Here is a 22,950-nt window from a genome sequence, read left to right as displayed (position 1 = left end):
GGCAGGCATCAAGTCACGTGTTCACAGAAGGTAGACAAAAAATGCTGGAGAAACTCAGCGCGTGAGGCAGCCTCATGCAATCCTTGAATGTCTCACCTGCTGAGTTTCTCCAGCATTTATTGTCTAACTTTGATTTCTCCTGCATCTGCAGTTCTTTCTTAAACGTGCTCACAGAAGGTGCGCGGCCGTGCCGCAGCTTTGCGCAGGATGCGGTACAGCCAGAGCTCGGCCGCTGCTCGGGGAGCTGTTGTTCGGGGCACCCGGCCGCTGCTCGGGGAGCTGTTGTTCGGGGCACCCGGCCGTTGCTCGGGGCGCTCGGTGGGCTGGATGATTACGGGGGGGGAAATTCCGCCTGCGGGCCGGATGATTTTGGGTTACGGGCCGCATTCGTAGGTTGGTGACCCCTGGTTTAGAAGATAATACTTGGATAGAAGATAGAAAATGGAATAGATACAAATCAGTCTTGTTCTGATTGATAAGATGTTTTAAATGGTGTGTTGCAGGAATTCAGTGCTGGGGCTCAACGTTTAATAATTGGCTCAAATTACTTGGATGAAGACGAAAGGTGTGATTGCTAAATTTGCTGATGACAAAAATATAAGAAGTAATGTGAGTTCTGAAAGGGCATATAGAGACTACAAAACAATACTGATGGGTTAATTGAGTGGGCAAAGATCTGGCATGTAAGATTTAATGAAGGAAAATGTGAGATTATCCAATTTGGCAGGAAACATGAAAAGCATATTATCAAAATGTTGAGAGGCAGCAGAGCGTTGATATGCAGCGGGATTTGAGTGCCCTGATGTTATTTACAAAAGGTGAATCCAAAGGTACAGCAAGTAATTAGGAAGGCTAACGGAATGTAATTTCTTATTGCCAGGGGAAATTGAATACAAAAGTAGAGGTGGGATGCAAAGGAACTGCAAATGCTTGAATCTTGAGCAAAACACCAAGAGCTGGAGTAACTCAGTGGGTTTAGTTTAGTTTAGTTTAGAGATACAGCGCGGAAACAGGCCCTTGGATCCTGGATCCTGGCTCGTCCTTGGTTCCAGCGGTGGCTTCTTTCTCGGCACCAGTCACGGCCCCATCCCAAGTCCCGGGCTCGATCCTCACTCCAGCTCGAGCACCAGGCTCTGCTCCAGCCAGGGCACGTGACACCTCCCTCCCCACCAGGTGTCGGGCGCCAGCAGCTGCCGCATGAGCGCTGGAGTGCCCCTCCCTCTTGTAGTGTACCGTCCTGCCTTGCGAGTGCATTGTGACGTTCCTCGGGTTTTTTTTCCTGAATTGGGTGAGTTTTTGGGGCTGTTTTTTAAATTTAAAGGATTAATATAATTGGAAATAGAGGTGGGAATGCAACGAAAAGATGTTTATCGACACGACGAGAAAAATGTGAGTAGGATATGTGAAAATGGGAAGGCTGTGGCCTAGCGTTTGGAAGAAGATAGGAAAAGCAGATTGTCGGCAGAAACACAAACAATAGGAAGAGTTTTAGTGTTATAGAGATAAACAACACTAATAACACAACTAACAAAATAAACTTTCAATAATTTTACTCATTGGCCATGACAAAAAATGTTTTAAAATACTTGGTATTAGTACTAACGTTCAGGCAAGTTTTGAAAACTGTGCTACATCAAAAGCAATTTAGGAATTCTAATTAAAATGACATAAATACCATAGTTCACAGTTGACTTATTTTCTTACATTTCAAAATCTAGTCAATTCATAATTTTTATATTCTGAAACATTTTCTTAAAGATGCATAAAGGCTACTTCGAAAAGTATTTATTTTTAATATGACAAACGTGCACTTCTTAATTAGCGTATTTTGAAAGAAGACATCCTCTTCTACAGTTGTGCAGAGGAGAATCCCTGTGTATATTAGTGCAAGCTATATCATATTACTCACAGTAGATCATTGCATATTTCCTTAATGAAATGAGTGTTTTACCAACAAGCAGCAATCATGCAATTCGAGGCACTCAACTGAACATGGACAATATTAGTATGATTCCAAGTGACTGCTTCCGTTCTGAGTTGAGGACCAATGAAAGATCACGCTCTCAGTGTCTGGTGTTGAAATTTCCGAATTCCAGTTTGGTGATTTCTTTCTCATTTGAAAAATGTGCCTGATGAATCCGCGAACTTGGACTTCCAACTTTGCTTAACCAATGTTTCCTATGAAGAAAATCAAAAGAACATAATATTTTATTGTCATATTTTTTTAATGTATTCCCTTAAGCCCCTTTGCACCATGTTCTAGAGAGAGGTCCAGGCAGGCTGCTGTTTAACCACCCACTAAAAATGTGTAATTCTAGTTCAGTTAACATGCCGTCGTCTTTATTTCTCCTTTTAGTACCTATTTTGATAACTTTATTAGCAATCTGACGATACAGTAGTTAAACCATGGTAAATCTGGTTTTGCATTTGCAAAGAAAGTTAATAATTAATACATTACATGTTAAAAACCGTGCAATTCAATTAGGAATATAGTACTAATACCCTAGCTATTTAATGATTAGTGTATCCTCTTGCACAAATTCTTGTTCTTGTTCCTAGTCCCATCAGCACAGGAGCACCTCAAGGCTGTGTGCTCAACCCCCTACTCATTCTATACCCATGAATGTTTAGCTGCACACAGTTCCAAATTCCATCTTTAAATTTGCCAATGACACCACTGTTTTTGGATGAGTTATGGATGACGATGAGTGGAAGGGAGATCGATCGTCTGACTGAATGATGCTAGACGACGTTCTCAACATCAGTAAAACCAAGGCACTGATTGTTGACTTTAGCAGAGGAAGGCCGAGGATCCACAACCCTCTCTTCATCAACAGGTCGGTGGTGGAGAGAGTCAAAAGCTTCAAATTCCTGGGCGTGCAGATTTCTGAAAATCTGTCCTGGATCCAGCGCATTGATGCAATCATGAAGGAAGCCCATCAACGCCTCTACTTCCTTAGGTGATTGAGGAGATTTCCGTATGTCAATGAATACGCTCTTGAACTTCTACAGGGGTACAGTGGTCTGTTCCATATTGTGTGATGCATTTACTCACAACTAGTAGTGTATTGTTGATCAAAGTTTATTCACCCTCCATGTCTATCATTCCAGTGCAATCCAGAATAGCAAAGCGTGCCCGTGGTCAGAAAATCCAGAGCTTCTTTCATGACCCCATGAACACCAGGCGCATGTGGCAGGGAATCAAAACAATAACGGACTATAAGACTGCTCCACCACCCTGTGAAGACAACATTAACTTCCTCAATGAACTCAATAAATATTTTGGACGATTCAAGGCATTCAACAACACACCTGCGAGAAAAGATATTCCTCACTGTGATGAACAGGCACTCAGTCTTGATATAGTGGATGTCCGGAGGACCCTAAAAGGAGTGAACCTACAGAAGGAGGCAGGCCCTGATAACATACCAGGTCGGGTGTTCAGGGAATGTGCTGATCAGTTGGCACATGTCCTTACGGACATCTTCAACACCTCGCTGAACCAGGCTGTTGTCCCATCGTGTTTCAAGACTGCCACCATCATACCAGTGCCAAAAAACTGCAATAAAATGCCTCAACGATTACCGCCCTGTAGCACTCACTCCCATAATGATGAAGTGCTTCGAGAGGCTGGTCAGGGACCATATTACCTCCAGACTTCCCTCCACACTTGACCCATACCAGTTTGCTTACAGGCCAAACTGCTCCACAGAGGACGCTATATCCTCCGTACTCCATCTGAGCCTGGAACATCTAGAGGAGAAGAACACACATGTGCAAATGCTGTTCGTGGACTTTAGTTCAGCGTTCAACACAATCATCACTCAGCACCTGATAAGCAAACTGGGCCCATTGGGCCTCAGCACCCCCATGTGTAACTCGCTACTGGACTTCCTCACTGACAGACCCCAGTCAGTACGGGTTGGAAACACCTCCAACGTCATCTCTCTGAGCACCGGCTCCCCTCAGGGCTGTGTCCTGAGTCCACTGCTGTTTACCCTGATGACCCATGACTCTTGTGCCAGGTTTAGTACAAACCACATCATGAAGTACGCAGATGACACAACAGTGGTGGGCCTTATCCGGGATGACAATGAACTGGCTTACAGGGAGGAGGTGAAACAACTGGTGCAATACAAACAATTTGATCCTGAATGTTGGAAAAACAAAGGAGGTCATCGTCGACTTCAGGAAAAATCGGCACAGTCACACACCACTCCACATTAATGACAGTGATGTGGAGTTGGTCAGTAGCACTAAGTTCCTGGGGGTGCAGATCACTAACAGTCTGACCTGGTTAAATAACATCACATCAATAGTTAAGAGAGTGCAGCAGCGTTTGCACTTTCTGCGCCGGATGAGAAGAGCTCACCTCCCCCATCCCGTCCTCACCACTTTCTACAGGGGCACCATAGAGAGCATTTTGACCAGCTGCATCTCTGTCTGCTTTGGGGACTGTAAAGCCTCCGACTGGAAGTCCGTGCAGAGAGTGGTGAGAACGGCTGAAAAAATCATCGGGAATTCTCTCCTAATCAATCGGGGACATTGAGAGCAAACGTTGCTTGTCTAAGGCCAGCAGTATTATAAATGACCCCACACATCTCCATCATGGACTGTTCACTCTGCTGCTCTCGGGCAAAATATATCGTAGCATAAGGAGCAGACCGTCAAGGTTTTTCAACAGCTTCTTCCCACGAGCCATCAGACTCTTGAATGCCATGTAAATGGGCTGCCACCATTATCTATTTTATCTTTTTATCCATTTTATATTTTTTATCCATTTTATCCTTCCGTTTATTTTTGTGTTGCACGGGGAGCCAAATGCAAGGGAATTTCGTTTAGAATTGCATATATCGATGTATTTCTAAATGGCAATAAAATTTTGATTGATTGATTGATTGATTGATTGATTGATTGATTGATAGAATAGATGACGTGACCTTGTGCTAAAATTATACTATATGCATTCTCTCATCACCAGAAAATTATCAATTATTTATCAGTGATTGAGTCCTTCATCTGAATCCCAGTAGTGCTTTGAAAATGATTATTGCTGCATATTTTTTAAACTGTAATACATGTTTACCTTTATGCTTATACTTTAAAACTGGAAATAATTTATCCTTCTGCTTCAGGGATCCTTTGGTAATTTGAATTAAAAAAAACTGCTTTCACACAGCTGAGGCAGAGATAAACGGTTAAACATTTATTTTGTTCTTTTTCTTTCACTTCCTCCAAATGTGAAGATATTTTACAATTTATATAAAGTTGGAGCAATTACAGATATATCCCCTTACAAGTAATGCTGAACATCTGGATTGGTGGCTTAATTACACTGTAGAAAATAAGCTAGACAAATCAAGAACATTTAAAATATTAACACCAATTACAACTATTTGACCTTCCAAAACCATATATACAGTGGCTGGAGCTGATGGAGGCATCTCGGATGTATCAGGTTATATGTTTTGGACAGACAGAGGTATACTGGAGAAACACTGCAAGGCGGCACGGTTTTGGACAGACAGCGGTCATCAAGAAGGCTCAGCAGCGGCTGCACTTCCTGAGGGTCCTCAGGAAGCACAACCTGGACTCTAACCTGCTGCTGACCTTCTACCGCTCGTCCATCGAGAGCCTGCTGACATACTGCATTACAGCATGGTATGGCAGCTGCACCATGGCAGACAGGGAGAGGCTTCAGAGGGTAACTAGGACAGCGCAGAAGATCATTGGTTGCCCTCTCCCCTCCCTGATGGACATCTACACCTCCCGCTGCCTTAGCAGGGCAAAGAAGATCATCAAAGACAGCTCCCATCCTGCGTTTGGACTGTTCGACCTGCTGCCCTCTGGAAGGCGCTATAGGTGCATCAAATCCAGGACAAATAGACTCAGAAATAGTTGCTTTCCGAAAATTATAATAGTCAATAGTCAATAGTCAATTTAACTGTCATTTGGACCCCTTGAGGTCCAAACGAAATGCCGTTTCTGCAGCCATACATTACAAACAAATAGACCCCAGACACAACATAATTTACATTTTACATAAACATCCATCACATTGTTGTGATGGAAGGTAAAAAAAACTTATCTCTCCACTGCACTCTCCCCCCCCCGATGTCAGACTCAAAGTCAAAGCCCCCGGCTGGCGATGGCGATTGTCCCGCAGCCATTAAAGCCACGCCGGGTGGTGCGGGTCTTGATGTTGGAGCCCCCGGCGTGCGCTCGCAGAGTCCCGCGGCCATTCTAAGCCACGCGGGGCGGTGATGTCAGGCCCCACTCCAGGAGCTCTTCGACCCCGCAACTCGGGCGGGAGAAGTCGCCGTTGCAGGAGCCCTGAAAGGCGGTCTCCCTCCAGGGATCCGCGGGCTCCCGGTGCCGCCGTCCACAGACCCGCAATAGCAACCTCCTAATCTCCGGAGGTCGGGCCGCAGCAGCAGCAGCAGCAGCAGCGCTCCACCACCACTCCACCCGCTCCGGACTCGGCCAGCTCCACGACGGTGACGGTGAGTCGTCGGCACCAGAGTCCCCGGCTTCTTCTGTTGGAGGCCGCACCTCATTGCAGCCCCAACGACAACGGAGACCCGGCAAGAAAAGGTCGGGTCTCCCGTGCAGGGAGAGATTTAAAAGTTTCTCGGAGAATGAATTAAAAATGAAGCGGTACAAAAAATGTATTAAGATATATGTGTTGTGTAGGATTGTAATTTACCGTACTTCTAATAAAAATAAAATTTAAAAAAAAAAAAAAAAAAAAAAGGACTCTTAATTACTCATAATTCAAATTCACACATGCACTGACTTCACAGCCCAACACCCGGACTTCCATCTGTATATATGTATGTAGCGCCGCAGAATTGTGCACCTATCTCCCCCCCCTTCTCCCTTCTGTTTTTGTTTTTCTGTTTCTTGTTTTTTGTACTAAATTATATGTATGCACTGAGTACGAGCAGCTTTCAATTTCACTGTACATGTATAGTGACAATAAATGGCATATCATTCTGTATCTCTAAACAGTTCATAATCTCTAAAGTTCATTATCATGTTTTTAATTTAAAAGGGCAAAGATATTTTGCATCTTTCCCAGGGCTGGTTATAAGCTACATTCACAGCTTTCTGTGGACACTGAACAATCAAGAAAGTCTTCCACACCCACCTACAAACACATCCTCAGTGTCAAGAAAGCTGTTTGTGACAATGTCCTTTGTTTATGCATTCCTTAAGCCAGGAGGTGGTTTTAAATTCCTTCATACATACACTGATTTTAACAGATTTTACATGAAAGTTCCTCAAGCCCTTCAAAAATAAAGTGGGCTCATGAAGATTTGCCGGGAAGGCAGCAATTGTGATCTCTGGAGGTACAGGCAGCTAATAGTAATGTGAAGACAGCACCCACCAGCCTGAGACCAGGAAGAGCAAAAACGTGCAGTCTCCTGGAGTGGATTACAATGAGAGTGAAGAAGCAAGTATTGGAGGCTGAGCTTTTACATGTCTGTGACTTGTCACACTGTTAGAATTGTCCAAAGCACCATACATATGCATGGAGGCTGGAAGATCAGTGCTGGACTGAGTCATGTGGAAAAAATTAGTTAATCAGTGCAAAAAATAAGAGATAGAGTTAGAAATAGGAAATTTTCTATTTCTACAAAAATCACACGGTATTTCCTGGTGTGATGGAAAAATTAGACATTCACAGGACATAAACATGTGCCTACATACAAGGATTTAAAAGTATTTCATATAACTTTGTAGGAGGATATTCAGTCACCATTTGTTCTAATAGTACAGGCCCCTGCTGAATGGAAACAGGGCATTGAGAGATGGTGCCCTGTTATGCGAATGTAAAATGAGCAATGTTTTCCAGGCAAGGAGGAACAGAGGATTAACACCCTGGATGGTAGGAAGGGAAAGGACAAGTGTTGCATTTCCTGCTTTCTTTCAGTTATTCACTTCCTACCATCCAGGGAACCAAACAAAATAGGTGGTTGCTGGGGGGAGAGGGGGTGGGGGGAGGGGGGGTGGGGGGGGACACAAAAAAAGATGGGTGGACAAAGGTTAGAGAAAAAAAAAGGACCGGGTGCACAATAAAGATTATTCTTTTTTTAAGTTATTAAATCGTTGAAAGCATTAGCGGTGCTGTGGTGCTGTTTTCTGACGGGCAGGTCGGGGTGAGATCCCCCCCGCCACGGGTACCATGTAATCCCGTGCTACCTGCTCCATGGTCGGATAGTCGGCGACTAAACCATCTCCCCCACCTGTTTTGCCAGGTGAGGAGGGGGCTGTGGGCCCCTAGCAGGACCAAAAACAAGACCTGTCAAAGGGCGGATGAGCTCCTCGCGAACCAACGGCCACCCACACTTCCGTAGAAGTTGCGATCACTGTCGTACATAGCATTACAAGGATGATAATGAGAGAAGTGAAATGTGAAACTAGAGGAAAGGATATATGTGGAAGGGATGGGGCATGGGAGGGGGTGGGAAGGTAAAAGGAAGCGGGAGAAATGGATGTACACCTGGATGTACATGGGCCATAAGGACGAGTGGTGAAAAAGACACATGCAGTTGGTTTATTCTAACTACCCAATGTGTGTGTGTGTGTGTGTCATACATTTATATTCACCATCCTGCTTCACCTTTTTGAAAAGATTCACATTATTTTCGGATTCAATCTCTCTACAGGGTTTCTGAATTTCAATGATCTTCTCATCAGTACTCGTGTTAATGAATTCACCTATTGATTGAGGAAGTGTCACTTCTTGACTTCATTCAGTGGAACATATGCTTTTTCTCCCACGGCCTCCAGTGGATTAACTTCCGCGATCTATTTAGTCAATCCCTCAGGATTGAAAATGACTTTCTTCCATTTCAGTGAGAATCACCGACTGGTCCACTGGTGGGGCAAGAAATGCCTGATGGGGCAGGTGGGTGGATAGTCTGAGAGGCGGTGTGACCTTCTGCAATACTCCTTGATATTTGAACATCTTTTGCAGAAATTATGAGATTTACGTTTTCTCAAGGTGTCTCTACTTCCACTATCAATATCCCTATAGGTGTCTGAGTGTCGGATCTGTTGGTGATTTTAACACAGAAGCTCTAATACATGTTTTTAAATGTCTCCGACCCCGGCTTGAATCTTTATTTTGTTTTATTCATTTATTTCTCTTCTCTCTCTCCTCTCCTTATGATTTGACCACACTAGACTAAGCTGAGCTCTCAGTTTTTGCCATGTTGGACTGCAATGTCTTGCTTGTAGTTGCTCCTGTTGATGAATGTCTCATTATTAAACTGAACTACCCTTGGAATATTAGATTTTTCTGACAATTCGTGTGGTCTACTCGCTGAGCACGCACTTCTTTCACCGTGCTGCATGAAATGCTGAAATAAGTGCGTGCTTAATACTAATTTGTTTCATAAAGAGCTCCAATAGAAATGACTAAAACCAAAGAATGTAAGGTAAAGGGCCTGTCCCACATACGCGACCTTGGCTCGCAAATTACGCGACCTCGTGGTCGCTTGAGGCGTACGGGCGCGGGGCCGGTCCCACTTAGAAGCGCGGAGTTGTGCGGGGCTAGTCCCGACATCGCGCGGGGCTCCGAAACTCTTGCAGTGGCCGAAATCTGTGCACGCCAACAGCCTGTCGGCACACAGGTGCATTGCGGTCGTACGTAGCGTCTTGACAGCGTACACAGTGTCTTGACGGCGTACGCAGCGTCTTGACGGCGTATGCTTGAAGAGCGTGGCGTTGCGTGATGACGTCACCACCCGACGCCGTGCGACGCCCAAATTCAGTCGGCCCGCCTCCTGCCCAGCTGATTGGTAAGCATGACGCAAATGACGTCACGCGCGTACTTAGCGTGAACTCCGCTTCCGGTTGGTCGCGCCAAACGCACGCAATCGCATGCAAGTGGGGCAGGCCTTTTAGGCTAACATTTCTAGTAGCTGTGACATGAGAGAATGTATCTCATTCCTCAATAGTACACTCTGTTGCCGTACAAGCCCCAAGTGTTTTGTTTCAATCTAGTTGAAGTGACTATATATGGATACTAAGAAGTGGTTATTGTGATAAAATAATTGATAAATGTATATTCTTTGGAACAGTCTTATTGGCCACTAGTTTGGCACTGCAGTTCAGGCAGATAGTACTTGTTATTTTTTATTTGTTTAAGATCTTTATCTGAGCTAAGCTAGGAAATTAAAATAAACGCAAAAAGGTGGAGTAACTCAGTGGATCAGGCAGCATTTCTGGAGGAAAGGAATAGGTGACGTTTCAGGTCGAGACCCATCTTCAGACTGAGAGTCAGGGGAATGGGAACCGAGAGGTGTAGAAGGTACATTAGACAAATTAATGAAAGGTATGCAAAAAGCAATGATGGTCAAGGAAATATGGAGCCTACAATGGTCCATTGTTGGCTGTGGGATAGGTGATAATGAAATGTAGAGACAGAGAAACTCAGCAGGACAACAGTGAAACTTGGACGATGATTAGGGTGGGGGAGGGGCAGAGCGAGGAGGAAAGCAAGGGTTACTTGGTTAGAAAAATTAATATTGATATCGCTTGGTTGTAAGCAGCCTAAGCAAAATATGAAGTGCTGTTCCTCCAATTTACATTGGGCCTCACTCTGACAATGGAGGAGGTCCAGGACAGAAAGGTCAGTGTGGGAAGGGGAGATAAAGTGTTTGACAACTACGAGATCACACAGGCCCAGGCGTACTGAGCAAAGGTGCCCAGTCTGCGCTTGGTCTCGCCGATATACAGGAGTCCACACTTGGAACAGTGGATGTAGTAGATGAGGTTGGAAGAGGTGCAAGTAAACCTCTGCCTCACCTCAAAGGACTGTTGGGGTCCCTGGACAGAGTCGAGGGAGGAGGTATAGGGACAGATATTGCATCTCCTGCTGTTGCCCGAACTCCGACCCAATGGTTTCTTGTTCAGAAATGCAGAATGTGAAGCTTTTTGAAAATTTGGTTTCTCAACCTACTTGCCATGACAACTCTGCCTTCATTGTCTTCAATGTTTTTCAGTTCATGCCTCCGTCATTCAGTGGCACTGAGCTGAACTCCACTGTGTATTTTCACCCACAATTGAGAAATCTGCTGAAATGTCTCTGCTTTCACTGATACCTGGGTTACTTAAGAATGAATGCTGTGAAATTATTCCACTATCCAACATTGTCAATGGTGGCAAAAATGCCGTACAAAGCCACTTTCCCAATGTTTTCACGTGGTTCAATATGGTGTGTAAACTCTCCAGCTTGTGGTTTAATTGGAGGAGTTATTTGGTTAACCATCTTAAGTTAAAAATTTCATGTTGAGGAAATGTGTCTTTCTCTTGCCAATGAAAACATACTCAACATTTTGTGCTGTTGAACTGACGAGTCAAATTGCCATTTGCAGTTGTTGGCTTCCACTACTTCTATACTGGCAATTTGCACGATTCACGTCTGTATGTCTAGGATTCTGCTGTGGAACTGTAGCATTTGCTACTGGTTTACAACTTCAAACTGTAGTCATATTTGCACCTTGGATTTCTGTATAGCATTTCCACAGATGTCATAATTTTGCATATAGATCAAATGCGGGGTTCTTTGAGTTTAATAATTTTTAGATGGAATCTGCTCTTTGATTTATATTAATCCTTAACTTCTCTATTACTTCAACCAAACAAAATATCTTTAATTTTTCATGGTCAGAAGAGTTATTAACAACTGCATATTTGGCAATTTACTTTAGTTGAGAAAGTAGCTTTTATATGCTCATGTGCAGCGATGTTTTCTGCAGATGCATTCTATTACCATATGTTTTCACTTTGATATTGGCCCTGAAGAACAATTCCATATGTTCTATGTATGCGGTGACAGGTTCATGCACATCATCATATGCACCTCAAGCTGTAACCAGCTTGTTGTTGAATTGCCATTTTGTCCTCTTCTTCCTCTGCTGCCATTCCCATCACACTGTGTGCATGGAGTTTCTCGTGGTACCACTTCCCTCTTAGCTACATGGCCTTACCTTCTGACACATCAACTGAATCTTCTAAACAAAACAAATGTATTGCTGGTGAATGTGTTGAAAGTCTTTTCTCCAAGTTCACACAAACATCAAGTCACTCGGTTGACCACATTGTATCTGTGTTAACTTGAATTTCTCGGCAAGTATTGTGCTGGCTCTCACCCAAATGACTTGGCTAGGAGCATTTCAAGCCAAGCTGTTCTCCTTTCTTGTACAAAGTTTTGGCTAGTATTTGGTCCAGTGCTCACACGTACTAGGGTCCGTTTCTGTTATGCTCAGCAACATGGCTTATACCTCAAAATGCCACAGCGGTCACCAGTTCTATCAGCTACAAGTTAAATCTTTGTACTTCAGACACTGTCCGTTTGTTTTTCTTCATGTGAAATCTATTCTATACATCTGTGCTGCCAATTAGTAATATGCAATATTTGTGTGTGTTTATATTCCAACTGGATCCTATTACATCATAGAGAACCGTTGAAACGTGTGTGTTCAGTTTACTCCGCTGGCTACACACATCTGCAATAATAATTACCTTAAAAGCTCTGATCCACTGATGAAAATAGTTAATAAATCGATCTTTTCACAAAATATACCATAATTATTCAACTTTAACATTTATCAGCTACTTTTATCATTTACAGTTCGAACTCTCTCTCTCTCTCTCTCTCTCTCTCTCTCTGTTAGTAATTATTTTTTAAAGTAAAACAGCAGTGTATTTAACCCAGCCAGATTCAATATTAAGAGGCCAGAAAAACACAAACCTCAGATGGCAGAAATATGAACCAGAAACAAAAAAATGTTGGAACGCTTCAGCAGGTCAAGAAGCATCTGTGAAGGAATAGATGAGCTCACATTTCGGGTGTGGACCCAGGCCCCAGACAATGCATGAACACCCTCAATGTTAGCACATTTATTCTCTCCAAATATGCTGTCAGAACTGGTGAGTGTTTCCAGCATTTCCTGTTTTTGTTTCCATCTCCAGAGTCCCCGTTTTTATTTATTTCAGCAAATTTCTACATTCCAACCAGAATTCTCTCTTCCTTTTCCCCAAATAAATTCTGAAATGTTTGTTTATTTTTCAATATTCTGACTGGTGGAGACTTTGTATATTTATACACAATACAATACAATACCGTTTATTGTCATTTGAACCTCAAATGAAGTTCAAACGAAATTTGGTTTCTGCTGCCATACAACAAGAAAAGACCCAAGACACACACGTTATGTCTGATGAGGAAATCTTTAAGTTCAAATGTTATTTTGTCCATTTCAGGGAGCAATCTAATTAGTACCATACTGCAAACTTTCTTTTTCTGAATACTTGCCCACTCCTCTCTTGAAATCTGTTTCTGCCACAGTTCCCCATGTTAATTTTCTTCATCGTGTCATCATACTTTGTGGTACACCAGAAATTGATCATTTGCCAATGAAATTATTTATTTTCTGATTTGTCTTTATCACAATTACTACTTTGGTGACAATGTATGATGTGCTGCCAGAAGCAAGCTAAATTGTTGACTTTGTCGCCAGGAAAGGAAAGTCTAGATTGGGAGTCATTTGTCATGTATTTAATGGAGGACATATGACTTGCTAACATTGTTCATGACAATCTGTGAGCTGCATTTGTTCTGTTAAAGACCCTCACAGGGTCTTTATCTTTTATGTCTTCCCCAACTTCCCTTAGTTATGCCTTTGAGTCTTTCCATAAAATATCTTTTAACAACATTTCCTCCACAATCTTCCCTCATTGTTAATAATAATAACTTTCATGAGCTCAGTGTTCTGGAGAGTAGGACGCATAATAAATGCTGTCCTTGTGCAATAATGACATACTTTATGTATATAAGATCATAAGCGATAGGAGTAGGATTAGGCCATTCGGCCCATCAAGTCTACTCCACCATTCAATCGTGGCTGATCTATCTCTCCCTCCTAACCCCATTCTCCTGCCTTCCCACAACCTCTGACCCCTGTACTAATCAAGAATCTATCTATCTCTGCCTTAAAGATATCCACTGCCTTTGCCCCCACAGCCTTCTGTGGCAAAGAATGCCACAGATTCACCACCTTCTGACTAAAGAAATTCCTCCGCATCTCATTCCTAAAAGAGCGTCCTTTAATTCTGAGGCTACGACCTCTAGTCCTAGACTCTCCCACTGGTGGAAACAACCTCTCCACATCCACTCTATCCAAGCTTTTCACTATTATGTATGTTTCAATGATGTTCCCCTCTCATTCTTCTAAACTCCAGCTAGTACAGGCCCAGTGCCGACAAACGCTCATCATATGTTAACCTAGTATCGTAGTTAGTTTATAATAAAACAACTAAACAGAAATATATTTTTAAAAATTGATTGCAGCATACAATAAACCCCAGTTTTTGTAGTTTCATCCACATAGCTAAGTCTTTCTGGCCTCAGTATTGCTTTATTAAATCTTTGTTCATTCCTGAACTGGGCACAATCTGTCACAATTTAGTCATAGATTACAAAAGTAAAATGTCTTAGTATTAATTCTTTGTGTTCTATTCAATTATTTATATTTTTGCAGCAACATGAAAATACATTATAAGCTATTTATTTACCACTCCTTCAATTTACTCCATATTCTTTTCAGCCTCTATATCCAAAATCATGTTTTAAATTAGGAAGTGGTTTTCTCTGTGCAGCTCAAAGGCATTGCTTTTAATTACTTCAGTAAAAACTATATAGCTTCATTGCAGAATTTGGAGTCTTCAGTGTCTGTGTTACTGATTGATAATTACAAAAACAAAACTATTAAGAAAAAAACAAATGATCTAAATTACAATTCTTCAACCAGAGAAATGATGGGTTACAGAGAGGATAAACAAATAAGCTATAATTAGAGTTTGACTTTTCAGTTTTATTCAGTACAAATTGGGTTTTATTCTGAATTTATCATAATTTATCCTTTATCCCGTCTTTGCCATAATTGGCTATTTTTTGCTCTTTAAATGAAAGTTAGGAGATGCATTGATTTTTTAATTCTATTAACTGAAATTAAACTGAAATGATTAACAACAACATAATGTACACTTAAAATAATTCTGACCTGAAATGCTATCTTCACCTACTCGATTACCATTGTAATGCTGCAATACATGTATGTATTCAGGCAAAAAAGTGACCCACAAGGTAGAGAAGCACAAAACTGCTCTTTTTGGCACAAGAGTAAAACAAAATGATTACTGCATAGATCACACAGTTCTGATGAAGGCACGGAAATAAACCATGAACTCCATTTCCCTCTCATCAGATACCTCCTAACCTAACCTTTTCCTGCATTTTCTGTTCATATGAAGTTTATGATGAATAAATTTATTGGCCAAGTATTCACATACACAAAGAATTTTACTTGGTGCTCCGCCCACAAGTGACAACGACGTACAGCGACAGTTATTCTGCAATGAAGCTATATAGTTTTTACTGAAGTAATTAAACATAAAACATTAATAATAAAACATTATTGATTAAACATGTGAATTAAGTAAAGTACAAGAGCAAAAGGAGGCTACAGGTTTTGGTTATTGAGCAGAGCTACTACTTGTGAAAAAAAGCTGTTTTTATGTCTGGCTGTGGCAGCTTTGACAGTCCGCAGTCGCCTTCCAGAGGGAAGTGATTCAAAGAGTTTGTGGCCAGGGTGAGAGGGGTCAGAGATGATCTTACCCACTCGCTTCCTGGCCCTTGCAGTATACAGTTCATCAATGGAGGGAAGGTTGCAGCCAATAACCTTCTCAGCCGATCGGACGATTCGCTGCAACCTCCAGATGTCGTGCTTGGTGGCTGAGCCAAACCAGACCATGATGGAGAACGTGAGGACAGACTACGATGGCCGTATAGAATCGGACCTTCATTACCTGTGGCAGATTGTGCTTCCTCAGCTGCTGCTGGAAGTACATCCTCCATTGTGCCTTTTTGACTGGAGTCAATGGTAGCCCCCCCCCATTTAAGGTCCTTGGAGATGATGGTTCCCAGGAACTTAAAAGACTCCACAGATAATAATAATAATAATACATTATACTTATGGGCACCTTTCAAGGACACCTTAATAAATTTAGTAAACAGATTACAAAACATGTAAACGGAATGAAACAAAACAAAAAAATAACAACAAAAAAATAAAAAAATAAAAATAGTAAAGACATCAACAATACACAATTCAAAGAGAGAGCAGCGGCAGCTAATCGCGCCAGCGTTCACTCTCCCTTCCGGCAGCCATCTTGGAAATGGACCAATAAGAATCTTTAACATAAAAACATCCCCCCACAATGGTTTCCATTATGAGGGAAGGCACAATATCCATTCCCCAAACCAAGTTCACCCATAGTCGGGCCTATTGAGGCCTCCACAGTTGCCTCTATGGAGGCCCGATGTTCCAGGCCGTTCTCGCTGGGTGCTGGTGCTCCTGCGTTGAGAGAGTCCTCACAGCGGCTTGGGACACCTGGAACGGCTGCTTCCTTACCGGAGACCGCGGCTTCCGAAGCCGACAAGGCCGCGACGGTTGGAGCTCCACCACTGGCGATCTCATCGAGAGATCCCAGGCTCCCAATGTTAAAGACAGCGCCACCACCCACAGCTGCCCGCTCCACAGACCCGCAGCTCCGCGATGTTATTCTCGGCGGTCTCAGCTCACCGGAGCTCCAGCGCAGCGACCCAGGCAAAGCATTGCCCGCTCCGCTCCGCGATAGCGCTCCAGCGCTGTGCCACCACCGAAGCCGAAGGTGCTGGGCGGTCCCACAGGAAAACGCCGCTCCAAGCCCTCTGGTAGGCCGCGAGTACGGGTCGACGGTGCAGCCCGGAGAAAAGCTGCCGTCTCCGACCAGGTAGGGTCCTAGAAAGTAGTTTCCCCCTCCCCCACCCCTCCTCCCCCCACATAAAAAAGTCTAGACCTCCTAAAAAACAAAACACAAAACTCACTAAAAATTAAGGAAAAGAGTGAAAAAGACAGACAGCTGCTGGCTAGGCAGCCGTGCCCCAAGATAGCGCCCCCTCCTTTTAGGTGTGACTGTGGTGTTGTTGATGGTGAGTGGGGTGAGGGGGAGCTCTCCTAAAGTCTACAATCATTTCCACTGTCTTAAGAGCATTGAGCTCCAGGTTGTTGCGATGGCACCAGGACGCCAGCTGTGACACTTCCTGTCTGTAGGCAGATTCCTCCCCATCCTGGATCAGTCCAATCAGGGTTGTGTCGTCCACAAACTTGAGAAGCTTGACAGAGGAGTCAGTGGAGGTGCAGTCATTGGAGGAGAGAGAGTAGAGTAGAGGAGAGGGAGAGCAGCCTTACGGTGCTTCTATGCTGAGGATTTGCAGGTTCAAGATGTGCTTTCCCAACCTCACATGCTGCTTCCTGTCTGTCAGGAAGCTGGTGATCCACCAATAGAGGGGTTCAGGCACAGTCAACTCGGAAAGTTTGGAGTGTAGTAGCTCTGGCAGAATGGTGTTGAATGCAGAGCTAAAATCAACAAAAAAAATCCTCGCATAAGTCCCCTGGTGGTCTAGGTGCTGGAGGATGAAGTGCATGCCCAGGTTGACTGTGTCATCCACAGATCTATTGGCCCGATATGCAAACTGCAGAGTGTCCAGCATGGGGATTGTGGTATTTTTTAACTTGGCCAGCACAAGCCTTTCAAGGGTCTTCATGACTACAGAGGTCACTGCGACAGGCCTGTAGTCTTTAAGACCAGTAATCCTTGCCTTTTTGGGTACAGGGACAATAGTGGAGACTTTGAAGCAGGCAGGGACAGTACAGGTTTGCAGGGACTGGTTGAAAATGCCTGTATAGACCGGTGCCAGTTGTTCGGCACAGAGCTTGAGAGTAGAGGGGGAAACATTGTCCGGTCCTGGGAGATTTCCGGCTTTTCTGTCTTCTGAACAGCCTCTCCACCTCCTCTATTTTTATTGTTGATGATGGAGAAGTGATGTTGTGCAGCACGGAGGGGATGGGTAATTGGGTGTGAAGTGGTGATTGGAGAGGGGTGGGTGGGAAAGGGTCCAGTCTTTTCAGACTGGAGTCTTGCTTTAAGTAGGTGTGAAGTGGTGAATGGGGAGGAGTGGGTGTAGAAGGGTCCAGACTTTGCAGACTGGGGTCTGGCTGTGTTGGTTGGGGAGGGAGGGGTACCAGGCTTACGTTCTGCTTGTCAAACCTGCAGTAGAACTCATTCAGGTCGTTGGTCAACTGATGATTGTCCAAAAGCGGCGGGGGGGGGGGGGGGGGGGGGGGGGGGGGGGGGGGGGGGGGGAGGGGCTTTTTCCTCTTGTAGCTGGTGATTTCTTGCAAGCCCTTTCAAACTGAAGAAGAGTCACTAGCTGAGAACTTGCTCCTCAACTTCTTAGAGTACCTTTCCTTGGCAGCTCTGATTCCTCTTCTCAGCTTGTACTTGGCCTGCCTGTAGAGGTCTGCATCCCCGCTCCTGTAGGCCTCTTCTTTACACTGCCGGAGCTGTCTGAGTTCTGTAGTGAACTAGGGTTTGCGTTGTTGAACCAGGTCCGGGCCCTAGTTGGAATGTAACTGTGCTCACTAAAGCTGACATATGATGATACAGTGTCCGTATACTAATCGAGGCTTGTGGTTGCTTCCCTGAACACATTCCAATCCGTGCAGTCAAAGCAGGACTGTAGGTTCTCAATGCCCTCTCTTGTCCACCTTTTTGTTGTTCTGACCACAGGCTTAGCAGCTTTTAGTTTCTGCCTGTAGGTCGGAATAAGGTGAACTAGACAATGATCAGAGAGACCCAGACCGGCTCGGGGAACAGAGCGATATGCGTTCTTGATTGACGTGTAATAGTGATCGAGTGTTCTCCCCCCTCTGGTGGGACAGGTAACATGAAGTCTGTACTTTTGGAAGGTCACGGCTGAGGTTATCTTTATTAAAGTCCCCCAAAACAATGACCGTGGAGTCCGTGAAGTCACTCTCTACCCTCATTACCTGGTCAGCTAGTTTGCATTTGCGCCTCACGTAGGCAGGCATGAGGGGGAAATAAACTCCAGCGAGAATAAAGGAGTTAAATTCCTTCGGAGAGTAGAAGGGTTTGCAGTTTATAAAGAGGGATTCTAGGTTGGGAGAGCAGAAGTTTGACATTACCGTGATGTCGCTGCACCAATCCTGGTTGGTATAGAAGCATATTCCACCGCCTCTTGATTTCCCCGCTGCCTCCACTTCGCGGTCCGCTCTATGTAGTTGGAAGCCAACCAGTTGCAGCGCGCAGTCCGGGGTCGACTCACACAGCCAGGTCTCAGTGAAACACAGGGCAGCGGCTCGAGAGAAGTCCTTGTTTGTCCGGCGCAGGAGTTGCAGTTCGTTCACTTTGTTATTGAGAGAACGTACGTTTACCAGGAATATGCTCGGGAGCGGTGTGCGTGATCCTCGTCGCCGGAGTCGGGTGAGTGCTCCAGAGCGCTTCCCATGGGTCCTCCTCCGTCTCAAGACCTGGAACGCAGCCACAACCTCGCCAACGAGTATGTCCAAATAATCCAGCGAGTGAGAGAATTCCACAACAATGTTTGGAGGTACTGTAAGTCCGATGTTTATGAGTACCTCGCTTGTGAAAGTAATCTTTGTAGGGTTTTGACAGACAATACAAACGAACAAACACATACAAAACAGCACGGAGCAGTACACCGTGGGAGCCACAGTCGGCGCCTGCTGCAGCTTTTTACAAGCAGCTACACTGCAAGCAACTACCATATCCCATAGTTGTGACCTGATTAACGATCATAATATTTTCCCTCAAATATACCGATTGCAGGCACGTGAATGATTTATTAAGATAATTATTTCACATGTTCATTTGTAAGTATTTAGTATTATTATATATCAATTTCAAAATAAATTAGTTGACCAAACCACTTAAATATGGGCTGACTCTCTTATGCAGTAATGGAGGAGTATTGCATTGCCATATATGTTTTGGTCTGAATTTCCAGCGACTCATAGCCAATGGCTTCAATGGGAACAGCTGGCTGTCACTGTTTCAGGCCTGTTTATATAGTTATAGATGGGCTCCCCATTGCTCCCATTAGCAATGCACTGATGTGCCCCAGAGAGAAACTGAATATGCCAAACACCAACCCTCAGCTCCACTTCCAGTAACTGCCCCCACCCCCTCTTCTCATCTACGCTGTAACCACCTCCATCTTCTTCTTGCGTTTGAGGCAGCAGAGGTTATGTAACGGCCTCCAGACGCTGTAGCCAGTTGTCGAGGGCCGTGAGGTCTGCCCCTCCACCAGGGGGGGGGAGGACAGCGCAGTTGAAAATGACATGCTGCACTGTTTGCTGGTCTGCTTCACACATGAAGGCTGCTGATGAATGTGGCCCCCAGCGATGCATGTTGGCATTGAACCAGCCGACCCCTGTACGGAGCCGGTTCTTGGCGACCCCACTCTTTCCGTGGCAGATCCGAGCCGGGTGGGGCTGTTGTGTTCGGTGGAACAGTGAATTGAGGAGGTTGCGAAGTCTGTTCCCAGCTGGTTCTCCATGCTCCTAGTGTGTTGAAACCGGAGCCACAGAGGGTTGCTGCCTGACGGGAGAAGGGGCGACGAGATGACAGGCGTTGCTGTGACCTCAATCAGATGGACACACCTTACTCCCATTTCCCCGTCACCCAGTTCCTATCCTCTCCTTCTTTCACTCCTCTGCCACCCCTTCCTATTCAGAGTCCCCCATTATTATTTTATTCCCCCCCTCTTCCCTCCCTACCTCTGTTCTCTTCCATCCACTATCTCTCCCTCTAGTTTCACATTTCATTCCTCCTCTTTCGTCCTACTCCGATCCCACATCTTTTGCTTCCATTTTGTCTCCAGTCTTTGTAACAATATCTACTCATCCGTCAACCACTGCTCCTGCCCTGAATCCACCTATCACTTGCTGGTTTTTATTCTACCCTTCCCCTCACATCTCCGTACCAGGTATCTCCTCCTCCACGACATCAGTCCCGACTCAAAAGAAGGGGCTTGACCCGAAAAGTCACCTATTCCTTTTCTCCAGAGATGCTGTCTGACCCGCTGAGTTATTCCAGCTTTTTGTGTCTATCTTCAGTTTAAACCAGCATCTGCACTTCCTTCCTATTCAAAACAATATCTGTTCATTTCCCTCATCATTAAGTTCCTCCATCATTTTGCTTTATGCTTTATTTCAGGAAGATTTGTTTATGAATGGTCTCCACCCCTATTGGAAAAGATAACATAGCATAGAAAGTAGTAGGGCCAGTAGGCCATTCGGCCCTTCGAGCCTGCACCGCCATTCAATATGATCATGGCTGATATCCAACTCAGTATCCCGTACCTGCCTTCTCTCCATACCCTTGATCCCCTTAGCCACAAGGGCCACATCTAACTCCCTCTTAAATATAGCCAATGAACTGGCCTCAACTACCCTCTGTGGCAAAGAGTTCCAGAGAATCACACAGTGAAAAAAATCTTGGTTTTAAAGAATCTGAGAAGTGCTGGTAAGTACTTTATTTTACCTTATTGTAATGCTTTAATTATTCTTTATGCTTTGTAATGAATAATTAAAATTATGAGAAACAAAATACACAGTAAAGTAAGAATCAGAAAAGTGTTTTGTTTCTATTTCTATTTTCCTTTCCATTTCCCTCCCAGATGCTGCCTGACCTGCTGAGTTTCTCCTGCATTTATGCATTGCTCAAGATTCCAGCACCTGTAGGCTCCTATGTCTCTGTGACTCCGATATCACCTGACTATCCTTGGCTAAGTTCATCCACTGCTTAAACAACCCTCATCATGCCATTACTTTTTCAATACATTCGGGAATTCCCACCTTAAATGCCTCCATCTTTTTAATCTCTCTCAACCTCTTTAAATGGTTCCTTAAAATCAATGTCTAACCAAGCCACCGTCATCTGTCATAATATCTCCCTGCTTCAGTGTCAAATACTCTTTGATCGTGCTTCAGAGAATGTTCTTGTTTACATTAAGCTGCTGCATAAATACAATTTGTTGTTCTTGCGCATTAAATTCATGGATATTATAACAGCTAAACTTGGTCCCTTATGTTATACCTCCTATCATAAACTTTTATTGATCTAAAACAAAATAATAAATCTAATTATAAAATGTGATTAAATAATATTGGAACAATATTATCTTTGGCTTTTACATTTTAACTAAGTTACCATCACATGCAATGATAAACACAAGCTGGTGTTGATATTAAGAACAGTTAAGACTTATGGCAGAGTAGATATTCACTGGATAATATATTATTATTTTACTACATGAAAATTCTGCCACTGTAGAATAAAGCCTTTTTCTGGCATGTCTTATTTGAATACAGTAACATTATAGTTTGGAGAATATTTTCAAGATTTGAGGTTCTAACCCCATCAAATGTTGGCAATGATTCAGCAAAATCAGTTCAGCTCTGTGTAATGTTTTTCAATAAAAGATGATGAAGAGAGTTTTTAAATCATCCATATATACTATAAAAGTTGGGTTACCTGTTATAAATTACTTTCACAAAATTAGCAACAAAATAACAATGTACAGTCTGTACTATAATTTTAAGAATAGGAAGTCGGCCTGTTGCACCTCCGACAATGAAATGAAATGTTGTGTGCAACATAACTTAAAGGCACATCTGGATCCTTTTTAAGAGAACTGTAGCTGACGGTTGAGTTCCAATAAAGGCATGCAAAATATTTAGACAAGGTCACGACATTGACATGTAAGCCCTCAGTTATTATTCTTAAAAATTCCAATAACAACTCTAAACTGAATTTACTATCTCCCATAGTTTAAGAACAATACATCTTCTTTTCCCTTTCTTTTATTGCCCTTGCAACATCCCTGAATTGCAGAAAGTATTTCTGCTGTTGATCTTGAAAGGGAGTATACAGCCAAAACAAAGTTAATTGAAAACAGACTTAATAAATGAAATATCCAGACCTGATGTATACATGTGCAGTTTGACA

At 43.6% G+C, this 22,950-nt stretch overlaps 1 protein-coding gene across 3 annotated transcripts in view; it reads right to left on the bottom strand.

Annotated features, from left to right (window-relative positions):
- Nucleotides 1-1,535: 1,535 nt before the first annotated feature.
- The window catches only part of LOC129699769 (acylphosphatase-2-like), a 97,817-nt gene continuing 76,402 nt past the window's right edge, over nucleotides 1,536-22,950 (bottom strand). For all 3 annotated transcript variants that reach the window (XM_055639834.1, XM_055639835.1, XM_055639837.1), the window contains exon 4: nucleotides 1,536-2,178. In XM_055639834.1, the coding sequence (XP_055495809.1) occupies nucleotides 2,064-2,178 (115 nt within the window). In that variant the 3' untranslated portion in view covers nucleotides 1,536-2,063. The remainder of the gene's footprint in view (nucleotides 2,179-22,950) is intronic.

The sequence above is a fragment of the Leucoraja erinacea genome, chromosome 8 (assembly GCF_028641065.1).
Source record: "Leucoraja erinacea ecotype New England chromosome 8, Leri_hhj_1, whole genome shotgun sequence".
NCBI classification, from domain to species: domain Eukaryota; kingdom Metazoa; phylum Chordata; class Chondrichthyes; order Rajiformes; family Rajidae; genus Leucoraja; species Leucoraja erinaceus.
Note: the sequence above shows the minus strand (reverse complement) of the source record. Positions and strands in the feature narration are given on the sequence as shown.